The sequence below is a fragment of the Corylus avellana genome, chromosome ca2, assembly GCF_901000735.1.
Source record: "Corylus avellana chromosome ca2, CavTom2PMs-1.0".
NCBI lineage: Eukaryota > Viridiplantae > Streptophyta > Magnoliopsida > Fagales > Betulaceae > Corylus > Corylus avellana.
This window is the reverse complement of record NC_081542.1, coordinates 36432371-36453758: the sequence shown is the minus strand read 5'-3', so window position 1 is coordinate 36453758 and position 21388 is coordinate 36432371. Positions and strand designations below refer to the sequence as shown.

Here is a 21388-nt window from a genome sequence, read left to right as displayed (position 1 = left end):
AAAATAGCAAATCAACTAGATGCCAGAAGATAAATAACTTGCAATTAACTACAATATGAGTATGAATAATGGATCTAAAATTCTTCACACTAACTAGAGATAAATTAATTTTCCCATGTCTTTTATTTATTTATTTATTTTGCATCTACATGTCTTTTATTTATTCTCTTCTATTTTTTGCCAACAGAAAAATTAAATTTTCCTCTACCATGCCGAAGTCAACATTAAGAAAAGTTGATAAAAAAATAATAGTAATAATTAATTTTCTCACACATCCCCATTGAGATACTCCACTTTTTGGACTTTCCTCAAGCACATTGTAGACATCATTCTCTTCAAAAATTTATACGGTATCAACCAAAAAACTTATCTCCTCCAATAAGTCATCTTCAAGATAGATGTAGATCGGTGGAGAGTCCCAATCTACTAAAGAATCTCCTTCAACTAATTAATCTTTATATTCCACACGAGATGGATTTGGTAGATGAGTTTGAGGCTTGCTAACAGCGTTTGAGGCTTGGTAACAACGGTTGAGGCCGCAACCAACTGGTCTAGCACATCAAGTCTCGCCCCTACTATTGAAATTGCACGCTCCGGTTGCACATTACTTATGGCCTCATCACATTCATACACATCACCAATAGTTGCAAGTCTTCCTCTACTTGTTCCTCTACGTACCATGGTAGGAAAGAGCTGAGCTATGATACCAACTAGACCAAAGGAAAATGGAGAATAACTCTGAGAATACTAAGATATTAATCAAAATCAGAATACCTAACTAAGCCCACAAATCGAGCTTAAATCGCTAAAGTGAAATTGTTTTTGATTGGAAAAGGCAAAACTCTAATTATTACATAAAACAAATCTAAAATAACAACCTTCCTAACTCATTAATGGGAATATTTCCTAAAGTGGAAAAAAAAAAAAAAACTGAAAACACTTATTGGAAGGAAAAAAAGAAAAAAAAAGAAAAAAAGAAAGAAAGAAAGAAAGAATTTTGAGGTAGACGCTCACCCAAGTTAGCTTGGTGGCCACTACGTTCACCCTAAAAAAGCTTTCCAAATTGGGGTCTTATGCACGATTGTGATACCTGTCATAAAGTTATGCATGTTTTACTGCATAATGTACAATATTGCCCTAATTATCCATAATTATGTCGATTCTTGTGTTGACATGCTATGTCAAGATATTCTATCTTTGGTGTCCAAGAAAACTATAAACTAAAGGAAACTAGAAAATTGGGGAAATTGTGTTGAATACATATGGACTCCGTTTATTTTCCTCTTCCACATGAGATGGATTTGGTAAATGGGTGTAAGGCTTGTTAAGGAGTCTGCTGCTACTCAGGAGAAGTGCGCTAGGACTCTTACTTATCTCTTGTAAGAATTATTTATTTGTATCACTTTAGGACTCTTACTTATCTCTTGTAAGAGTTATTTATTTGTATCACTTCTCTTTTGATTGTTTGTAATCTTTTATATTATCTCTTTATCTTTTATTCTTTGTTTAAATCTTCTTATCACATCAAAGCTTATCTTGTTAGCTTGATGTGATCAAATATAAGTGTAACTCTTTTCTATTTAAGTTCAATGATAAAGCTGCAGAATGCATCTTGGCCAAATATCTCATCTCTTGATAATATTTTACTTGGTATCAGAGCCATTTGTAGGTTAACACCTCCAACCTAATGGCTTCTTCTGCAAACACAATCTCCATACCCAATCTTACTAGCTTTACACCTAGCAAATTGGGTGAACGTAATTACCTGGCCTAGAGCCTTCAGATTCGTCCCATCCTTCGTATTCATGGTCTTATGAACATCGTTGATGGCTCAGAACCATGCCCACCTAAATTCCTTCCCAAAACTACTGGAGAGGATGATGTTATCAATCCTGAAGCTGCTATATGGGAAAGAAAAGACCAGTATGTTCTTAGTTGGTTTATCACTTGTCTCTCTAAGAAAGTGGTTCTAACAGTCTACGGCTTGAATACCTCTCATGAGGTGTGGACTGCATTGGCTACCCGTTTTGCATGCCCTTCTAGAACACGCATAAGTCAATTACGACACCAATTACAAACTCTTCATCAAGGAACTAAGACTTGCTCTGAGTATATACAAGAAGCCAAGTCCCTTGTCAATGAACTAGCTCTTGTTGGAAAGAAAGTTGAAGAGGAAGACCTTATCTCTTACCTTGTTGAAGGCCTGAATCCTCAATTTAATGCCCTTATCACTACCTTCTCTTTTGTTACAAATAACAATGCTATGCCTCTAGATCAGTTTCAGTTTTCCCTGCTCAACCATGAACGTCTTCTACTGCAGTAGAATAAACAGTATGAGACCACCTCATTTGCGCTTTATTCTCAAAAGCCAAATACTCACAGGCCCAAATTCAGCAAGAACAATGCACCCAATCAACCACATAAGCCTCCTGGTGGTCAGCGCTATTCTTCTCAGCAAACAAATAGTGCTAGTCAGCGCTATTCTCCCCAGCAAACAAATCGTGCTTCAATTTTAGGTAGAACAAATTCTACCTTTTCTAATAGCACTAATCGGGTTCCTTGTCAAATTTATGGTAAGACAAGCCATCAAGCACTTGACTGCTATCATCGCATGGACTATGCCTACCAAGGAAGACACCCTCCAAGTGAGCTTGCAGCCATGACTGCTCAATCTAATGCTCTCCGTAAAGATGATGATTGGTTAGCTGACAGTGGGGCTAATAATCATATCACTGCTGACTTGTAAAATCTCACAATCTAACAACCATACAATGGGGAAGAACAAGTTGCTGTAGGCACTAGTAGCTCTCTTCCCATCACTCATATGGGTTCTTCTTCTTTCAAACTCCAAAACACTATTGTTCATTTAAAACATATCTTACGTTGTCCTGATGTTTCAGCTAATCTCCTTTCAATAAATCGTTTCTGTCATGATAATAATTGCCACTTCAAACTCACATATTTCTTATTTTCTTGTAAAGGACAACCTCTCGGGGGAGATAATATTGCAGAGGCCAAGTGAGGATGTTCTATACCCAATTCAGCTGAAACAATTTCTCATCAATAAACACAACAAGCCTGCTGTCTTTCTTGCAGTCAATAAACATAGCAATCATGCTGCCTTTCTTGGAGTCAAAACTGGTGAAGTCACTTGGCACGATAGACTTGGACATCCCAATTCTCAAGTTCTTAAGCGTCTTCTCAAGTCTCAACATCTACCTGTTAGTCATTTAGAGTCTAGTTTTTCTTTATGTGAGCCATGTCAATTAGCCAAAAGCAAACAACTACCTTTTTAGGATTTAACTCATGTTACCAATTCTCCATTAGAATTAGTTCATAGTGATGTCTGGACATCTCCAGTTGTGTCTGTTAGTGGTTATAAATTCTATGTTATATTTGTAGATGATTTTTCAAGATATACATGGATTTTTCCTTTAAAATTAAAGTCTGAAGTATTTGATTTTTTTGTCAAATTTAAGAGTTTACTTGAAAATCTTCTCTCAACAAAGATCAAACAGCTCCAAACTGATGGTGGGGGTGAATATACATCTCATCAATTCAAAAACTTTCTTTCTTCTCATGGTATTTTTCATAGAATAACATGTCCTCACACTTTCCAACAAAATGGGATAGCAGAAAGAAAACACAGACATATCATAGAAACTGGCCTTACACTTCTTGCTCAATCTCATTTATCTTCTAAATTCTGGATTGAGGCTTGCCATACTACTGTCTATTTGATTAACCGATTGCCTACTCAAACTATAAAATGGTCTACTCCTTATTTTAAACTTCACAATAAGGAACCAGATTATAGTAATTTAAAGGTATTTGGTTGTGCTTGTTATCCTCTTCTTCGTCCTTATAATAGACACAAACTTGAATTCAGAAGTAGACAATGCATCTTTCTAGGATATTGTTTAAATCAAAAGGGATATAGGTGCCTAGATACCTCCACCAAATGAGTCTTTATCTCAAGGCATGTGATTTTTGATGAGAAGTTGTTTCCGGCACAAGGTACTGCCTCCCACATGGCTTCAACAAGTGACTCTGCTTTGAATCAAGGTATTGTTCCATTACTCTCTCAGTTCATTGAAGTTAACAATATTTCACCTGATTTGATCACAAATGAACCAATTTCTGTTGAACCATTATCCCCTCCAATTGTTCCCATTGCAATAATACCAACTTCAAGCTCTTTACCTACAGAATCCAATCCAATTGTGATAACAGATTCTGTTACACCTTCTCCACCTATTTCACCTACAACCACACCAACCTCATCTACAACCATTGATTCTCCTGCAGAATCAACACCTACCTGTGACATATCTCTTCCAATCTTAGAAGATCATATTCCTTCCATCTCTTCACTACCTACCTTGATCAATCCACCAAGCTCACCTCATATTGTTACTAGATCCCAAACAGGCAGCCTAAAACCTAAAACATTTACTGATTTCAAGCTATACTATTCTACCAAACATCCCCTAAAAGCCATGCATACGTCTATCTCTACCTTTAGTGAGCCGAGCACCTTTACTCAAGCAGCCTCAAATCCCCATTGGCTGGCTGCCATGGAAAGTGAGTTCCAAGCTTTGCAGGAAAATCACACTTGGTCTCTTTGTCCAAGACCACACAATAGAAATGTCATCAGAAACAAATGGGTGTATAAACTCAAACAAAAACCAGATAGAACCATTGAGAGGTATAAAGCACGGCTAGTGGCCAAAGGGTTTGAACAAATAGATGGTATAGATTACATAGAAACATTTAGTCCTGTGATAAAACCTGCAACTGTGAGATTGATTCTAGCATTAGTTATTCATTATAATTGGTCTTTGAAACAAATTGATATATCAAATGCTTTTCTCCATGGACAACTTGATGAAGAAGTTTTTATGGAACAACCAAGAGGATTTGTTTATCCTCAATATCCTGATTCAGTTTGTAAGCTTCACAAAGCCTTGTATGGCTTAAAACAGGCACCAAGAGCCTGGTTCCATAAACTTACTCAAGCTCTACTTGAACTCGGTTTCACAGGATCATTGATGGATACTTCCTTATTTTTGCTTCATAGAGATTCTCTTACCATCTTTGTGCTTATATATGTAGATGATATCATCATAATTGGAAATAATCTATCTAGCATTAATGATCTCATCTCAAAACTGCAAATTGAATTCAAGTTGAAGGATTTGGGTAATTTGTCATATTTCTTGGGCATACATGTACATCGTACTTTTGCTGGTTTGTATCTTAATCAATCCAAATATATTATTGATCTTTTACATCGAGTTCACATGATAGGAGCTAAACCTTATTCTGCACCATGCACTTCGGGCAAAAGATTGACTAAATTTGATGGTTAACCATTGGAAGATCAGTCCCTGTATAGGCATATTGTTGGTGCACTTCAATATTGCACTCTCACAAGACCAGATATATCATTCTCAGTGAATCATCTTTGTCAGTTTTTACACTGTCCTACTACAGCTCATTTTACTGCAGCTAAGAGAGTATTAAGGTATCTCAAGGGAACTCCAGATTATGGCTTGTCTTTCACTAAGGGACCTCTTCATCTAGAAGCATTTTGTGACTCTGATTGGGCTGGTGATCCAATTGACCGAAGATCCACAAGTGGTTATGGTGTCTTTCTTGGCAATTGCTTAATCTCTTGGCAATCCAAAAAGCAACCAACTGTATCTCGTTCAAGCACAGAGGCGGAGTATAGATCTATGGCCATTGCCACTGCTGAGCTATATTGGTTACGCATGCTTCTAAAGGAGTTGAGGATCTCCCTTTTCTCTCCACCAAAGCTCTGGTGTGACAATCTTGGAGCCATTGCATTGGCATCTAATCCTATCTATCATGCTCGGACAAAGCATATAGCTATAGACTATCACTTTATTAGAGAAAAGGTTATGCACAAGGATATTGTGATTCTAGTTTATCTCCACCATTGATCAATGTGCTGACATCTTTACTAAGGGATTAACTTCTTCTCGGTTTTTGGAATTGCGTGACAAACTCATGATTCTTCCTCCTCCCATGAGTTTGAGGGGGCCTGTTAAGGAGTCTGCTACTACTCAGGAGAAGTGCGCTAGGACTCTTACTTATCTCTTGTAAGAGTTATTTATTTGTATCACTTTAGGACTCTTACTTATTTCTTGTAAGAGTTATTTATTTGTATCACTTCTCTTTTGATTGTTTGTAATCTTTTATATTATCTCTTTATCTTTTATTCTTTGTTTAAATCTTCTTATCACATCAAAGCTTATCTTGTTAGCTTGATGTGATCAAATATAAGTGTAACTCTTTTCTATTTAAGTTCAATGATAAAGCTGCAGAATGCATCTTGGCCAAATATCTCATCTCTTGATAATATTTTACTAGGCTTGCTAACATCGACAATCCCCCGCAAGCGCATGGGAAAAGAATAAGCCATAAGTTTGTAGCCAAGACATGTTGCAAAGATATCTGCAATTTGATCATTGGTTGAAATATATTTATTTGTAATATCTTTGATGACCACTTTCGCTTTTATAAAATGATAATCAACTTCTATATGTTTTGTAAAAGCATTAAAATTGGTGTTGAGGCTAAGGTTAAACCACCAGTATTATTGCCAAAGCATAAGAGAAAATGATAATGAAATTCAACAAGGGCCTAGAAAAATGCCAAATTTGCCTATGAACCTTCGACCATCACTTTCACCCGCCCAATGTGAGTCACAGAAGGCTTTTAACTGAATAGATCTTTTGGTATAGTATAAACCATGATCTAGTGACCCTTTGAGGTATCTCAGACTCTCATTTGGCTACTATCAAATGAGCAAGGTAGGGGAGTGCATTAAATGGTAAAGTTGATTAACACTAAATTCTACTTACTCGAACAGTTGAATTTCATATAAGATTACTCTTACAATTATTTAAATTATTACTTGTAATTTTTGAGTAAGTAATTACTGTAGATCTCAATCCATTATATTCACGCTTTATAACTCTACTTTTATAAAAAGCAAAAAACTTAGAGAAATGCTAAAGACTCCAAATTTTTTTTCCCAAATTCCACTTTTCAAATGATCTGTACCCACGTTAATTTAAGAAAAAAAATCTAAACCCAGTTATTTCTTGAATGGACTAGATCATTTGGAAAGGGAATTTTTTAAAAAAAGTCTTGGAATCTTTAGGCTGTGTTTGGGAAAGGACTAAAAAAAAGGATTTTACTATTCTTATCAAAATCAACTCCAACATTCTTACCTTTTACACTGCATCAATAATTTTTTATTACTGTTAAAATAAAAAAATCACTACAATTTTTTTTTTTTTTAACAAAATATTTTTTTTTTTTTATTATTTTATTTTATTTTTTACATCAATCAAATCTGCTAGGGTTCTAGTCCAATTCATTTCTCAAGTCTTTGGCAAACATAGCCTTAGCATTTCTCAAAAACTTATAATCAATAGGAGTGGAGGTCATCATCAGCTACGAATTCCAAATCAGTGATGGCCCAACATGTGCCCACGTGTTGACTTGAGGAATTCAAGTCAATCACGGCAACCCTAACAGCTTGAAGCCAGTATTTTTCTTATTTTAAGTGAATATTATTTTCTTAAAAGAAAATTAAAAAAAAAATTATTTATTATTTTTTTTTACCCAAATTTTAGAAAATAATATCCAGTTAGAACAAAAAATATGTGAAGGATTTATATCTTTAATAAAGAACACAAAGAAAATATCTAGTATTTTTCTAAAATAAAATATCCTTATGTGTCCCCGAAGCCTAAAAAAAAGGAAAGTCCAAAAAATCTAGTATAGACTAATGAAAACACCATGATTAAATGCATAATCACAAAGGTCAAAGTCATAGTTATAGCTATCTTTAGTATTTTATTTTATCAAAGAAAAAAAAAAAAACTTGAATAATTGAGACTTTAAATTCAAGGAAATATACTTGATAATATTCTTATTTGTTGTTTCCATCAACTCAATCCAGTATGAAAGAAAGAAAAATATTTTTTTGCATTTTGACGTCTCTCTTGCGTACATTTTTGCAGAGTTGGTATGCTCTATCCACTAATAATTAAAAATTAATTGAAATAATTATAAGATAAACATATATAGTTTCTACTGGACAAAGTTTTCTTTTATATTGGGTTGGAAGAATTTCCTTTAATTTAGTCTATAAAAGTAACATGTATCCTTTAAACATGTGATATGCACATATTTTTTTTAATAACATGAACAAAATTAGAATATATTTTATTAAAATCTCATATGCATCTTAGATGTTACTTTTATAAACTAGATTGGATGAATTTTCAACAAACTAAATGGAAGGAATTTTCAACGCAGTTGGCGGAAACTTTGTCCAAATAATATATTGTTTAATTTGTTGCCACCACAAATATTAAGATGTTTGCCCAAACATGCCAGTAAGAGACCGCAAGAGACGTTCAGAACGCAAGGACAACAGAAATGGCATAATATTCCAATTCGTATCCCGCGGTTTCCTTTGTCTTGGGACATTGACTCAGACACCCAATGGCATTGTACGTTGTTCGTTGTGGAGTAGAGTGAAGAAAGATACAGAGACAGACACATGGCAATGGAGTCTCCCTTCAAGGTTGACATACTGAAGGGGAAGGTGGCGCTGTTGACCGGAGGAGGGTCAGGAATCCGGTATGAGATATCGTATCAATTAGGGAGACAAGGAGCCTCTATTGCCATCATGGGCCGCCGTAGCCAAGTCCTTCAAGCTGCCGTTGACTCCCTTCAATCTCATGGAATTCCTGTAATATTATCTTTTCTTTCACTTCCCCATCCTCTTTTCCAATTTCATTTGTCTGTTTTAGCATTTTTCTCTACTGGGTTTGTCTCATTTCCCTGTTTTTCTCTGTCTCTGTCTCTGTCTCTTTTTCCGTCTGAGATGAAAGTTGGATCCTGTTTGGTTGTTGAGAAAGGGTAGGAAAATGGAGGAAATTGTAACCTCTTAGTACTGTTGTTTCTTGTTCTATTACTGCTCTTATGATTTGATGAAATTCTAGTCTAAGTGTCTAACCGATGCTTTGATTTTATAGTTTAAAAAAATATAACTGAAAGCACTCGGGGTTTCCTAGTTGAATGGAGATTTTTTTGTAAAAATCTATAACTTGAAAATTCTATAGGTGTTGTAAGTGCTAGTGAAGCTTGTCATACATTGTTGGTCTTGGACATGAGAGGGGTGAACAGCTTGGCTCTCAATCTAATAGTTTTAAGATTTTGGTTCGGATGCTCATTATGGTACCACTACCTGGTTTCTGTGTTCCTTGGACTTTCATCTGCAGGTTGGTGGGTCCTATGTCTGTTTTTGTTTGACCTGGAGATACGAGGTTAGAGAAATCCCACTTCAATTGGGTGTGGAGCGTGATCTGTTTCTATACTATAGTTGCTCGTCTCCACTTGATAGCTCAGTATTTTGCTGCAGAAATCTTTTTGTGTTCTATAGGTTTTAGAATTCTTACATGTGATTGCCGTTTGAAAGGAATTGCAGTGTTACTACTATGCTTTCCATTTAGCTGGATGATGATGATGTCTGGTTTTATTACTTCACCACTGAAAAATGTCTATCATTTTTGTTGCAGGCTATTGGACTAGAGGGAGATGTACGCAAAAGAGAAGACGCAGTTAGAGTTCTGGAATCAACAATTAAGCATTTTGGCAGGCTTGACATTCTTGTGAATTCTGCAGCTGGAAATTTCCTTGTAGCAGCAGAGGATCTATCTCCTAATGGCTTCCGGACAGGTTGTACCCTCAGGAGTGTGGATCAAAATATTCACATTTGATTCAATAAAAGAGTAGTGGAAGATTTATTCTGTTGAATTTGATTGAATTTTTAGATCTCTTTATATTTATGTCCTTGGCTGTTTCTTAGAAGTCAAGCTAAGTTGGTATATATCAGGTTGTGAACTTGGTATCTGAGAAAGAAAACTGAAAAGTAACTTAAATGAACCATTCAGTCATTCAAAAGAAGGACAAGAATCAATAAGACTTCTTTTTTTCCATTGGGAATTTTACAAGTATGACAAAAAAATTTATACTTGTTCTATTTTCTAGATCAACATGCTCATGAGGTCTTTCTTGGATGGTTCAGAAAGATAGAAAGGTTCCTGTTTCATTCCTATATGATAGGGTACAATCCTGCAGAATCAAGTCTTTGAAGAAATTGGGGCCAAGTCACAGTAACGAACTCGTAAACAATGTCATTTGATAAAATCCTAAAATAGATTTATTGCATCAGTGAAACTGACTTTTTAGCATATAATTTTCGTGGCTTGTATCAACTAATGGTTCTCCCTGTAATTTGAGTCGAGAATCTCATATTTTTATATCACATGAAATCAGTCCCTATGATGCAATGTAAAGGAGTTTTACAGGGTTTTCAGCACATAGAAGGTTCTTAGAGGTTATAATTCAATGTTTTTTTTTTTTGATTGGTTTCTGCAGTAATAGAGATAGATTCTGTTGGCACTTTTACAATGTGCCATGAAGCACTCAAGTACCTCAAGAAAAGGGGACCAGGAAAAGACATCTCTAATGGTGGAACAATCATAAATATAAGTGCAACTTTGCATTATACAGCTACTTGGTATCAAATTCATGTATCTGCGGCCAAGGTTTGTAAATTGAGTTTTTGACTTTCATAATAATTTTACTTATGGTCCCTATTCAATATCTTTACATTCTTTTCCTTTCTACCAGGCAGCAGTTGATAGCATTACGAGAAGCTTGGCATTGGAGTGGGGGACAGATTACAACATCAGAGTCAATGGGATTGCACCAGGACCCATTGAAGACACTGCTGGCACTAGTAAACTAGGACCTGAGGAAATGATGAGCACTAGACAGCACATGCCTTTATTTAAACTGGGGGAGAAATGGGATATTGCTATGGCTGCTCTATATCTTGCATCTGATGCCGGTCAGTAATCTAATTTGCTAAACTCATGCATGTCTTTGTCTTAATTTTCTTTAATTTCCTGTACCAAAGGTGTAATTATATAGATATGTATCTTCTCATTAACTTATCGTTGTTTCTCCTTGCATGTTTATTCAATCCACAAACTCTTCTTCATTGTGGTATTTGATAAAAATTATGTATAGGTCGTGAAAGATTGTTCATCAAGCTAGTTTAGCAAGTTTCCACATGTTTCTAATTTTGTTTTTTGGAAAAAGTCAAAAGATCACCTTATGCTTTGGCCATTTGTTAAATTAAGACCTAAATTGTCATTTTTTTTTTTTGCCACCTTATGATAAAGGATTTACATCAGGCTTCATGCATTCTGTGGAAGTATTTAAAAGGTTCAATTCCAATGAGTTGGTAATGAAGTGGTTAAAAAAATTTAATTTGTCTGAGCATAAGCTGGGAACAATCAATAAAAACTAGTGATGTCGATGATACATACGTCAGTATTGTTCATAATCTTTTTGTAATGAATTTACACATGCCATAATATTTTGTCAATCTGCAACAATATGTGCTTCCACTCCAGTAATTTCTGCGTTCATGAATTTAAAACTGCCTGTTTGCCTGAAAACGATTTTCCGGTACTTATAGATGCTTTAGATCATTTTTAAGCTCAAGTGTTAAAGACATCAAGGATTAAATTATGTGAGGCAAGGAGTTCTAGATGTTCATCATTTGAATTCTGCAATTTCAGTGGGAAAAAGAATTTTAATATCTGTTTGTAGATACCATGCTAATATAACTTGTCATTTGTTGCTTATATATAACCTTATAAATGTGTTGTAATGACTCCATTCCATAAAATCAATTGATATTTCAACATTGGAAAATCTTGAAATTTTGGACAAACCTTTAAAGGAAAATACATTCTCCTTTTCTTTTTCTTTCCCTTTTTTCCCATGTTGTGCCATAGACTGAGAATCTTCTGTGCATGTCTTATGCTGTAAGGAAAATACATCAACGGAACAACATTGGTGGTTGATGGAGGAGAATGGCTGAAAGCGAATGCTATCACTTCGCGTTAGAGGTTAGAATCACTATTACGAGAAACACTTCTCTTCCCTTCTCTGTTTCTTAGATGAATGATGGTAAAAATCCATTATAATCTCTTTTGTTTCCCACATTTGACTATATATATTCTTTCCAAAAGGTCCTTTGATCACTTGGGGTATGATATGAAAATTAGAAGCTTTTGTGTCCAAGTAAAATAATATACTTTCTACTGTTTAACTGCCATTCAAGAAGTTGGAGTCATTACACCAATCAAACTGATAAACTTTTGTTTCTTTTGGTGTAAAATATTTTTTATTTTTTATTTTTGAGTGTTTGACACGATACGATGTTAAGTTTCGGTCAGTTGAAAATATTTTATGATGACCAAATAAAATAATATTTACAGGGTGTAAAATAGTTTAGGCTTCTCATCTACATAAACAATATTTTGTTGCTCTCACAAACTCTCGGGTAGGCAATTGTGAGGAGGACCCTTTATGGGGCCTGCCTACCCAAACACATGTCCCGGCAAGTGAGCCACACAACGGTCCTCACACATTTGCTTACCCAAATCGCAAGTAATATGGATAGATAATTATATTGGATTTCAATCCTACTTCTGAGGTCTTTTTATTGTCGCACTGTCTTTTTCCATAACTCTTTTTTGTCATTTCTTTTTCGCAATTGCTCATATTATATGAAAATAAATTTCACTGTTTGAGAAGACAAAAATACCCTTCATATATTACTAACTGAATATTCTCCGATTTATTCTTTTGTTTGATTGTGAGATTGAGACAAAAACATCAATTTCCCAAGGGTGCATTGGATGTCCCAATTCAAGTTGAAGTAAATAATAAATAAACTGTTTTGTATTATTGCCAAACACAACACCCCACTAGGGCAGCTACCTCTCCACCCACTTGAGGATTGAGAGAGAGCTCTGTCCACGTGGACATGTAGATCTCCATCCATTTGAGTCGGTAATAAGAAACAAGAAAGCACAACAATCACAGCTACCCTACTTTCCATGCTAAATAAAGTCATTTATGTATAAATATGTGGTTGAGATTTGACATTACTCAATGAAATTCATTATCAAGTTAAAATAAGAGAAATGTTAGGGTTAATATTTTTTTCTTATTTGGTATATCTCGTCTTATAAATTAATTATTAGATTTGTAAACCCTACAGAAGTCAATAGTAAACTTCACAAATTTAATGGTTGATTTATAAGATGAGATAAACCAAATATATATATATATTAACCCCTATTATTTCTCTAAAATACATCTTTATCATTTACAGAACGCTTAAACCATAAGCAAGTGAATCCTAAAAAGATTCTTAATTACCCTTTCCAAAATACCCTACACTTTTCTCCCAAGAACCCTCTCCCATCACTCTCAAGCACTTAATGTTTTTAGTCTTTTGTTTGGGTTATTAGATGATCGATCTACTGAAAACCCACAATCTCTTGCTTTGATCTCGTGTAGCATATTTCCTTTGTCACATCACATCTAGTTTTCCTTTGTAAAGTATTTTTGGTCAACCAGAAATTATAGATCCGATTATGAGTCTAAAAAATATTCAATCTTGGTAGTTCTCTCTCTCACAGCCTTAGATGGTGTTTCCTCCGTTATTATACATATACCTTTTAATCTCCAAAACTGAGCCAAGTTAAAATAAGTTTCCTTTGTTGATACCCACTATAAGCCGCTACAACAAGTTTCATTGACAACTTTTTCGATTACCTCCTCTGGCTTTGAGAATCTATTATGGAGTCGTAGTTGGATTATTATCAAAATTAAAATTTCTTCTTGGTCTTTGTATTTGGATTTTGTAATTTTCTATGTTTAATATGTGATATTGTATTATGTTCTTGTTCATCTTTTTTTTTTTTTTTTTTTTAAAAAAAATCCCAAATCCTAGAAAGGAAAAAGGACTCAAATTATGAGGACAAACTGCTACAATTTGCACATATAACAGCAAATTGGATATAACTTTTGCTACAAGTATCAAAATTACACGCTCTCTTCCCATGCACATCGTGGCTGCCCGACTACGGTAAGTTGTTTTTGAGCACAAAATTTACCAATTTTTCCTCTAAAAACCTTATTTTAAGTTATTTATTTCGATATCTCCAAATTCTATTTTGCTTTTAGTTTTTATTTTTCCGGGTATTACATCAAACTTTGGTTGCTTTAAGAGTTCATATGCCAAGAAAATCTCTCTAGTGAGAATTTGGAAGCTCAGAACAAAATACGCAAAAGTAGAGAATTTGGAAGTAACCAATCCCGCCAAGTAAAGGACTCCAAATTCTAATTTGATACCTTTTCCTCAACCCTCTAGAAAAGTCTCCCAACACTAATTCCTTCGCACATCATCATCAGCCAGATTGGAAATCAAACTTCCTTTAAGACCAATGATACCCTTAAGTAATAAATGCTATGGATACCAAATCTTTTATCAAAAGATAGCGATCAAAATCAAATCTTTTATCAAAAGATGGCTACCAAAATGACGTGATGCTTATTCATTGGAACTCCAATAAAGGGGCATAGTTGCTCATCATCCCATACAAGCCTATATGCAGGACAAACTAACTCAACCTATCAAACATGGAAGACTATTTATTGTGTTCTCCATCCACACAGTTTCAACAATCAAAAACCAAGATAACCAGTGCAAAATTTCATTTTTTCCATTCCAGGACTAGGCTATATATAATAAATCAAATAAATAAACCAAATATAAGGGGTCAGAATTCTTTGCCATAGGAGCAGCTTAAAGAGGAAAATATATAACATGCAATGCAGAGACAAAGACAACAGTTATGGAGACCTTACACCAACCATAAGACTCTCAAATCTAAAGTTGTGGCAACTCTTTTAGTTAAAATGCTGGCTTGATCTTAAGATTTAACAGGGAGTATGAAACTCTCCTGAGGGCATAAAATCCTCTACTAAAGGGATGGTTCAAGGCAGCAAGAATAGTGGTAAAGATATTTAATGGAAGGACCATAACCCCATGTGCCAGCCCACTAATCATGTTTCACCTCATATTTTACTAGTCAGCATGTGGACTGAAAGGAGATTCTGACTTTCACAATAAACATGTAAGCAGGATGACTTTTATAGAATCAAGTGATTTTCTGACTCATCAACACATGCACAAAGGACTTTAGCTTCTTGAAGATTCCCTCAACATTGACACATACCCAGGCCTCTCCAATTTGACCTAATTCACACTATGTGAAAAATGTCATTTCTTTTCTAAGCATGAGAAAAATAACATTTAACAAATAGAACAGATAACAATCACAGATAGGAAACCTCTGTAACATAGAAAAGAAACATTATACAGTTGTGGTCATAAAACAACATAATCATTCTGCTTTTTTATGTCAATTAACCAAATCTAACTTATGAAAAAAAAAATTAACCAAATCTAAGCCAACAACCTCATATGTTTGTGTGTAAAAGTCATTCCTAGTAAGACCCATTGATCCAACTCCCAGGGCTTTTCTGCTATAACCTCTCACAATCCTTCTGCTCATCCAACCCATAAATCAATGAGAAACAAAAACATCACGTTGTCTTATCGTAGCCTAGGACAATGGAAAACCAAATCCTAAAGATAGGACCATGGGAAAACTTTTCCAAACCCCAAAGGGGTCAGAAACGGAAATACCATTACAGAGCCCGAACCGGACTGTCATTAGCAGTTGGTATCAGAATTCTTGGGCGGGCTCGGGGTCAGGTAGTCAGTCGGAAATTCCGGCAACTTGAAATATTCAAGTCTTGAATAAAAACTGAATATTATTCAAAACAAATTTTGATTTACGGACAACCAAATGAACCTAACAAACTTTAATAATAAACAAGCCACAAGAAAATTGGAGCGACTTAGTAGTGATACTGATACAGAAAGAGCACCACCACATGCATAGACCCAAACTTGCCATCTCTTTAAATATTCCCAAAAGGAAAATAACATAATTAGGCTCTAACACAACCAACAATTCATACACAGAAAATTTTCACAAACCCAAAAGTTTCACTGCCCGATCGACACACAACATAGCAGAAAAAACCAATAAATAGAGGAAAGCTTATCCATCTGGTGTCTTAAAATATCAAATAAAAATAACAACTCCACAAACACCAGATATATTGCTTTCAAATGTGTGAATCTAGCCACTTCAGAAAAAATAGCCTCTTCAATCTGTACACCAGTCGATCAGCATTAATAGGAACTAACACCAGTCACTAGTATGTATCTATGAAAAAGGGGAAAACAGAAGTGAAAGAGATGATATGAAACCTTCACAAGGGTTTATTTGGCACAATGACGTTTTCACTTGGATTGACCTCAGTCTTGGATATTATCACTTAGTGAATGACCTGAATCTTAGAGCATTTTCAGCAAGAGTTTTCATTTTACTACTCAAAATACAACTTTTTTCATTTTAGCTACTACTTTTTCACTACACACTCCAACAAGAACATCTATTTTAACTATTTACTCTAATTAAATATTGTTTTTTAGTATTATTTTATTAGTTTTTTATAATTTCCTTGTCTTCCCCATAAAAAGAGAAAAAGAGAGGAAAGAGAAAAGATTAAAAAAAAGAGAAAATATAATAAAATATTACTTACAAGTTGTTACAGTGACTTGTAAATATGAAAGTTTACTATAGCAGTAATAGGAAAACCTTCTATTTTACAGTATCAGTTGGAGCAAGAAAAGTTAACAAAATAGCTAAATTTAACTAAAAAGCTAGTTTAGAAACATTGCTGGAGATGCTCTTAATGGTTTTCAAAATTGACTTTCTCCATATCCAGATTAACTAACCCAAATGAAAAGCATAAACATATTTTGCAAGCACAACACAAAATTAACATAATATACACCTGTGAATAACTGTATCCATAAAATCAGTAGATCATTTAGCATAATTTTTTATTTTTTTGATAAATAATAAGCCAATCTCATTAAAAGCATAAGGCGCCCCTATGTACACTGGAAGTATACAAAAGGAACTACCTAACTAGCAGGTGCAAAACAAACAAGAAAATCACTAAAACTAATCATCAAAGGAGACACATACCTTAACACAATAATATATTCCGCAAGCACAACACAAAATTAATATAATATACACTTGTGACTAACTGTTTCCATAAAATCAACAAATCGTTTACTTCCATTGGTACACCTGAACAGTAGAAAGAAAAATAAAAATTAACAATAGTAGAAAGGATCATCCTTTGACGAGATGCCAACAGCAACAAAGTAAACACAAAGGCTGAAAATGCATCCGACTGCATATAACTAGATAAGCATCAGCTAAGTCAAGATATCACCATAAAAAAAATAAAGGCACTTCCTGCAACAGAATTTGGTAGACCAAGAGAAATGCGATAAACAGAATTTGAAAGATCCCAGCTATCAATGTATGATCTGATAAGAATAAAACCTATCAGAAAACCAGCTCATAGAAACTTTAAATATGCAACAGAACATGACAACCACAATAAAGTTAACTACATGAAAAGAACAGCAGAAGGAAGTAATAAACATCAAAAACAATTTATTAACCAGAGGAACAGAAAAAAATGGACAAAACCACAGTTATAACCATCCACTTTGTTTTGAGCAATGCCAGAGGCGGTCACAGTAATGCAATAACCAAATCCTTCTCTCTTCATCACTAGAGCAAACTTTATTTAGATAACATATAGAACAGAAAATAAGCATCTAATTAGAGTTTTCCTGCCTATGACAACAGATGCAAAAGTAGTACTCACGTACTAAATCCATCAGAACATATTTCCAAGATCTATCACATCAGAAAATATTTCCAAGATCCATCACAACATAGTAAAAATCCAAGCAATCCACAAGAATTAAATGCTAGGACTTGCTCAAATAATTGTTGGAAAAAAATAAAGGTACTATCTAAATTGTAAATTTCCACATGCCCATCTCAAAAGGATTTTTTTTTTTTTTTGTTTTTACACGCTCCATACAAGAAAAAAAAAAAAGAAGAGAAAAAAAAATTACACATAATTTCATATATTCCATAAACTTACACATAAATTATCATCTATGTCAGCTTAGCTCTCCCATCTCAGATTTCCAAATTCTCCATCTGAATGCTGCTCTTCAGCGGCACGTACTCTCCAAGATACCCACCCAGATGATCATGCAAAGCAGACTTATCAATCCCCTCATGATGATAGCTCTTGCAAACATAGTAAAACACGCTCTGCGCCAACAACCCCACCAAATTAACGATCACCAACACCCCCACCAAGAACCCACCCACTACAATCCTCACAAAAACCCCGTACTTGCCCCCTCCGTGCACCACCACCGAGCTAAACACGCCCCCAATGATCACACAAATCGCCAAATACATGAAAACAAGCACCCCTGCGTAACGGATCTTTCCCTTGAGCAACTCGTAGCTCTTTTTCATGGCGGCGAACCCGTATACCGGTTCCAGCACCGAAACCACGCTGGCCAAGTGCCACAGCGCGGTTATATAGACATGAACAACAAGGAAGAGCAAGAATATGACCACCACGGAAAAGAACAGCAAAAAGACGTTCTGGGTGTCAATGGCTATGATCAATAAAACCAAGAAAGCAAGGAACACGAAGTTGTAGATCATCATCAAGAGAGAGACCCACAAAAACGTTACGAACAAGCGCTTGAAGACCTTGGGAATGGCGGACATGGTGGAGGAGAAAGAGACGGGCTTGGAGGTGTAGATGGAGGCGACGGTGAAGACGGTGGCAGCGGTGGAGAGAAGGGAGAAGGCGAAGAGGAAGATGAGGTAGAAGAACTGGAAGAGGAGGAGGACGGTCCATTCGTGACTGACCTGGGTAGGGTCAGCTTGTGGGTATGTCTGGAGCTGGGATAAGATCGGGTGGGTAAAGAGGGAGTGGGCTAGGATGGCGAAGGAGAGAGGGAAGATGAGGGTCAGGGTGATGAGGTAGAAGGTCTTCGGCGACAGCTTTGGGATGGAGGTTGCTTCTCTCAGGAGGTCTGGGATCCTCAGGAATTGGAGCTCTTCCGGGGCTAGATCCATGGGCTTGTGGATTTCAGGCTACAGATCTGAGAATCGACCGTACAAATTGGTCAGGAAGAGAGGGAGATCAAGTGTTTGTAGAAAGTTCAGAGAGAAAGGGGATATGGAGAAGATGAGGGAGGAGAAAGGTTGTTGATGGCGAGAGATGATGATGTGCAGTAATGGCATTTGTGATATTTGGAGCACCTTTTTTGCATGGAAGAGGTTTTCCACTAATCCCACCCTCCCTGTTAAAACTACTGACAAAGATTTTCGCATCCACTTTGAAGGTCAGAATTACAACACTCTACTATTAAAAATGTATAAAAATCACATCAAAAAATATTAATTAAACCCAATGTCAGACAATATGATCGTTACATACATCTACCTCTACATTGTTTAAGTGTACACTTTTTCACCTGCCAATAAAAATTATTATTAAACTCTAAAATTTAATAACAATTCATTCAAAATTTAATAATAATTTTTAAAGCAATATTAAAAAGAAATAAAGCTGCTTGTAACATTTTTTATCTTAAAATATACATGATGAATACCAAATATTACATATTTCGACTCTTTAATTTGTATTTGCTAAGCCTTTAACTTTATTATTTTCTGATTTTTTGCTAGTTTTGGTGTTTTAGTGTTTTGCAAATTGTTAGGAGAAAACTGCAGTATTATTGTGAAAGATGCAAAGAAATTTTAAAAAGTTCATTTTTGGGAAGTGGGATCGAGTGCCAATTAGTACGCTTGAGCCTAGCAAGGATGCGCTCAAGCGCACCCTCGCCTAAGCCCAAGCACGCAGCGCTACAGAAGACCTGAAGCACGCCCAAGTATGCTCGAGCGCACCTAGTGTGCGATCGAACGCACTCAAGTTGACCTGGCCGCGCCGAAGCCCTAATTGTTTAGTATTTATATCATATTTGTCATTGTAAACGCACAAAGGGGGCGTCGTTCAATCTATATTTTCGGGTTTCTTCGCTTTTGTTGCTTTGAATTCGTTTCTCTTTGTAAGTTTGTTTATTTTAATGTTTTCAATTCAATTTATGATGTTGTTTGTAGTCATGAGAGGCTTCATCTTCAACTAAGGTTGAAGATGAAGCTTCGCCATTGATTAGCAATTATATTCTCGTTATTGTGTTCGTACAATTCCGACTTTTAATAAAAATGTTGTTTTATTCCAATTCAGTTATTTGATTAACCTCTTTTAACTGAATCTTGTGATTATTATTTGTGAAAAATTGGATATTCGATGTGTTTCATCCGACGGATACATCGAATCATTCAATTGAAATTAAATATCCATTGTGATTCGTAAATTAAACAGATACATTGGATGATTTGATTTCAATTGGGTATTCTTTGTGATTTGTTTAATGGTTGGATTCATTGAATGTTTTAATATGTTTTTTTATGAAACATAGAACAACGCATAGGGCTTATTTGTTTGTCAGTTGTATGAGCAAAATATGAGAATGTATTGCTTTGATTTGGTGATGTGAATTATGAAAACCTTAGTACTTTTATCATTTGATTTAATATCAGGTTTCATTTAGTTTATCTTTTTGCAAGAAAAATCACATCACTTTTGGAACTAGGTTAAAATACAATTAATTTAGATAGAAGTTTACTTTCACGGTACAATTTCTTGTGGATTCGACCTCGTGCTTGCAAAATCTATATTGCAAACGATTCGTGCACTTACGAGTAACTTTAAAACTCACAACAAGTTTTTCGTGTCGTTGCTAGGGAGTTGTTTTTGTTTGTGAAAATTAATTTTTGTCTCAATTGATTTTATTTTTCTACTAGTTTAGTTAGAATTTTGTTTTATTTTATTTTTTTTGCAATTTTATTTTTAGTTAGTTTGTTTATGTTTTATTATCTAATAATAAAAAAAAAAGTTGTTTTTTAGTTTCTGTTGCAATCTCGGACGAACTCACCAGGGGTAGTACGCTCGAGCACACTTCAGCACGCTCGAGCGCACTCGAGCACAAGGCAGCAAGGCGAACCACATCTGCGCTTGACCCACTTGCACCCAAGCGCACTGCACATTTACGCTCGAGCGCACCAGCAGCAGCACATCTAAGGACCATCGTGCGCTTGCGCTCGATCACACTTAACCTGCGCTTGAGCGCATCTCCGCAGACAGCATCAGCAGACTGGCAGCAGTTGAGTAAAAAAAATTTTGCCAATTTTTTTTGTTTGTCCTTTTTGTTAGTATTTTATTTTCTAATTTTGCATTTATTTTTATGTTTTACTTCTTTTATTTTTGTGATTATTTTGTGTTTGTTAGTTAGTTT

At 35.2% G+C, this 21388-nt stretch overlaps 2 protein-coding genes across 5 annotated transcripts; one reads left to right on the top strand and one right to left on the bottom strand.

Moving 5' to 3' along the window:
• Nucleotides 1–8466: 8466 nt before the first annotated feature.
• Nucleotides 8467–21240, top strand: LOC132171552 (peroxisomal 2,4-dienoyl-CoA reductase [(3E)-enoyl-CoA-producing]-like). Of its 3 annotated transcripts, none has more exons than XM_059582902.1 (6): nucleotides 8467–8797; nucleotides 9627–9786; nucleotides 10489–10658; nucleotides 10744–10963; nucleotides 11957–12035; nucleotides 21001–21240. In XM_059582902.1, the coding sequence occupies exons 1-5, from the start codon at nucleotides 8606–8608 to the stop codon at nucleotides 12031–12033; spliced, it is 819 nt and encodes a 272-aa protein (XP_059438885.1). In that variant the 5' UTR covers nucleotides 8467–8605; the 3' UTR covers nucleotides 12034–12035; nucleotides 21001–21240. The 3 variants fall into 3 exon arrangements, with proteins under 3 accessions (XP_059438885.1, XP_059438886.1, XP_059438884.1); XM_059582903.1 differs by having other exon boundaries at nucleotides 20990–21013; XM_059582901.1 differs by lacking the exon at nucleotides 21001–21240 and adding an exon at nucleotides 19733–20134.
• Nucleotides 17086–19355, bottom strand: LOC132171551 (uncharacterized). 2 transcript variants are annotated; one of them, XM_059582899.1, is made up of 2 exons: nucleotides 18100–19355; nucleotides 17086–17222 (listed from the first exon to the last, which is right to left on the bottom strand). In XM_059582899.1, the coding sequence occupies exon 1, from the start codon at nucleotides 19101–19103 to the stop codon at nucleotides 18138–18140; it is 966 nt and encodes a 321-aa protein (XP_059438882.1). In that variant the 5' UTR covers nucleotides 19104–19355; the 3' UTR covers nucleotides 17086–17222; nucleotides 18100–18137. The 2 variants fall into 2 exon arrangements, with proteins under 2 accessions (XP_059438882.1, XP_059438883.1); XM_059582900.1 differs by lacking the exon at nucleotides 17086–17222 and adding an exon at nucleotides 17295–17467.
• Nucleotides 21241–21388: the final 148 nt, after the last annotated feature.

Coding starts and splice junctions, on each gene's coding strand:
- LOC132171551 (XM_059582899.1), bottom strand. CDS start 19,103: ATGGATCTAGCCCCGGAAGAGCTCCAATTCCTGAGGATCCCAGACCTC.
- LOC132171552 (XM_059582902.1), top strand. CDS start 8,606: ATGGCAATGGAGTCTCCCTTCAAGGTTGACATACTGAAGGGGAAGGTG. Junction 8,798..9,626: donor TTCAATCTCATGGAATTCCT/GTAATATTATCT, acceptor TTTTTGTTGCAG/GCTATTGGACTAGAGGGAGA. Junction 9,787..10,488: donor TCCTAATGGCTTCCGGACAG/GTTGTACCCTCA, acceptor TGGTTTCTGCAG/TAATAGAGATAGATTCTGTT.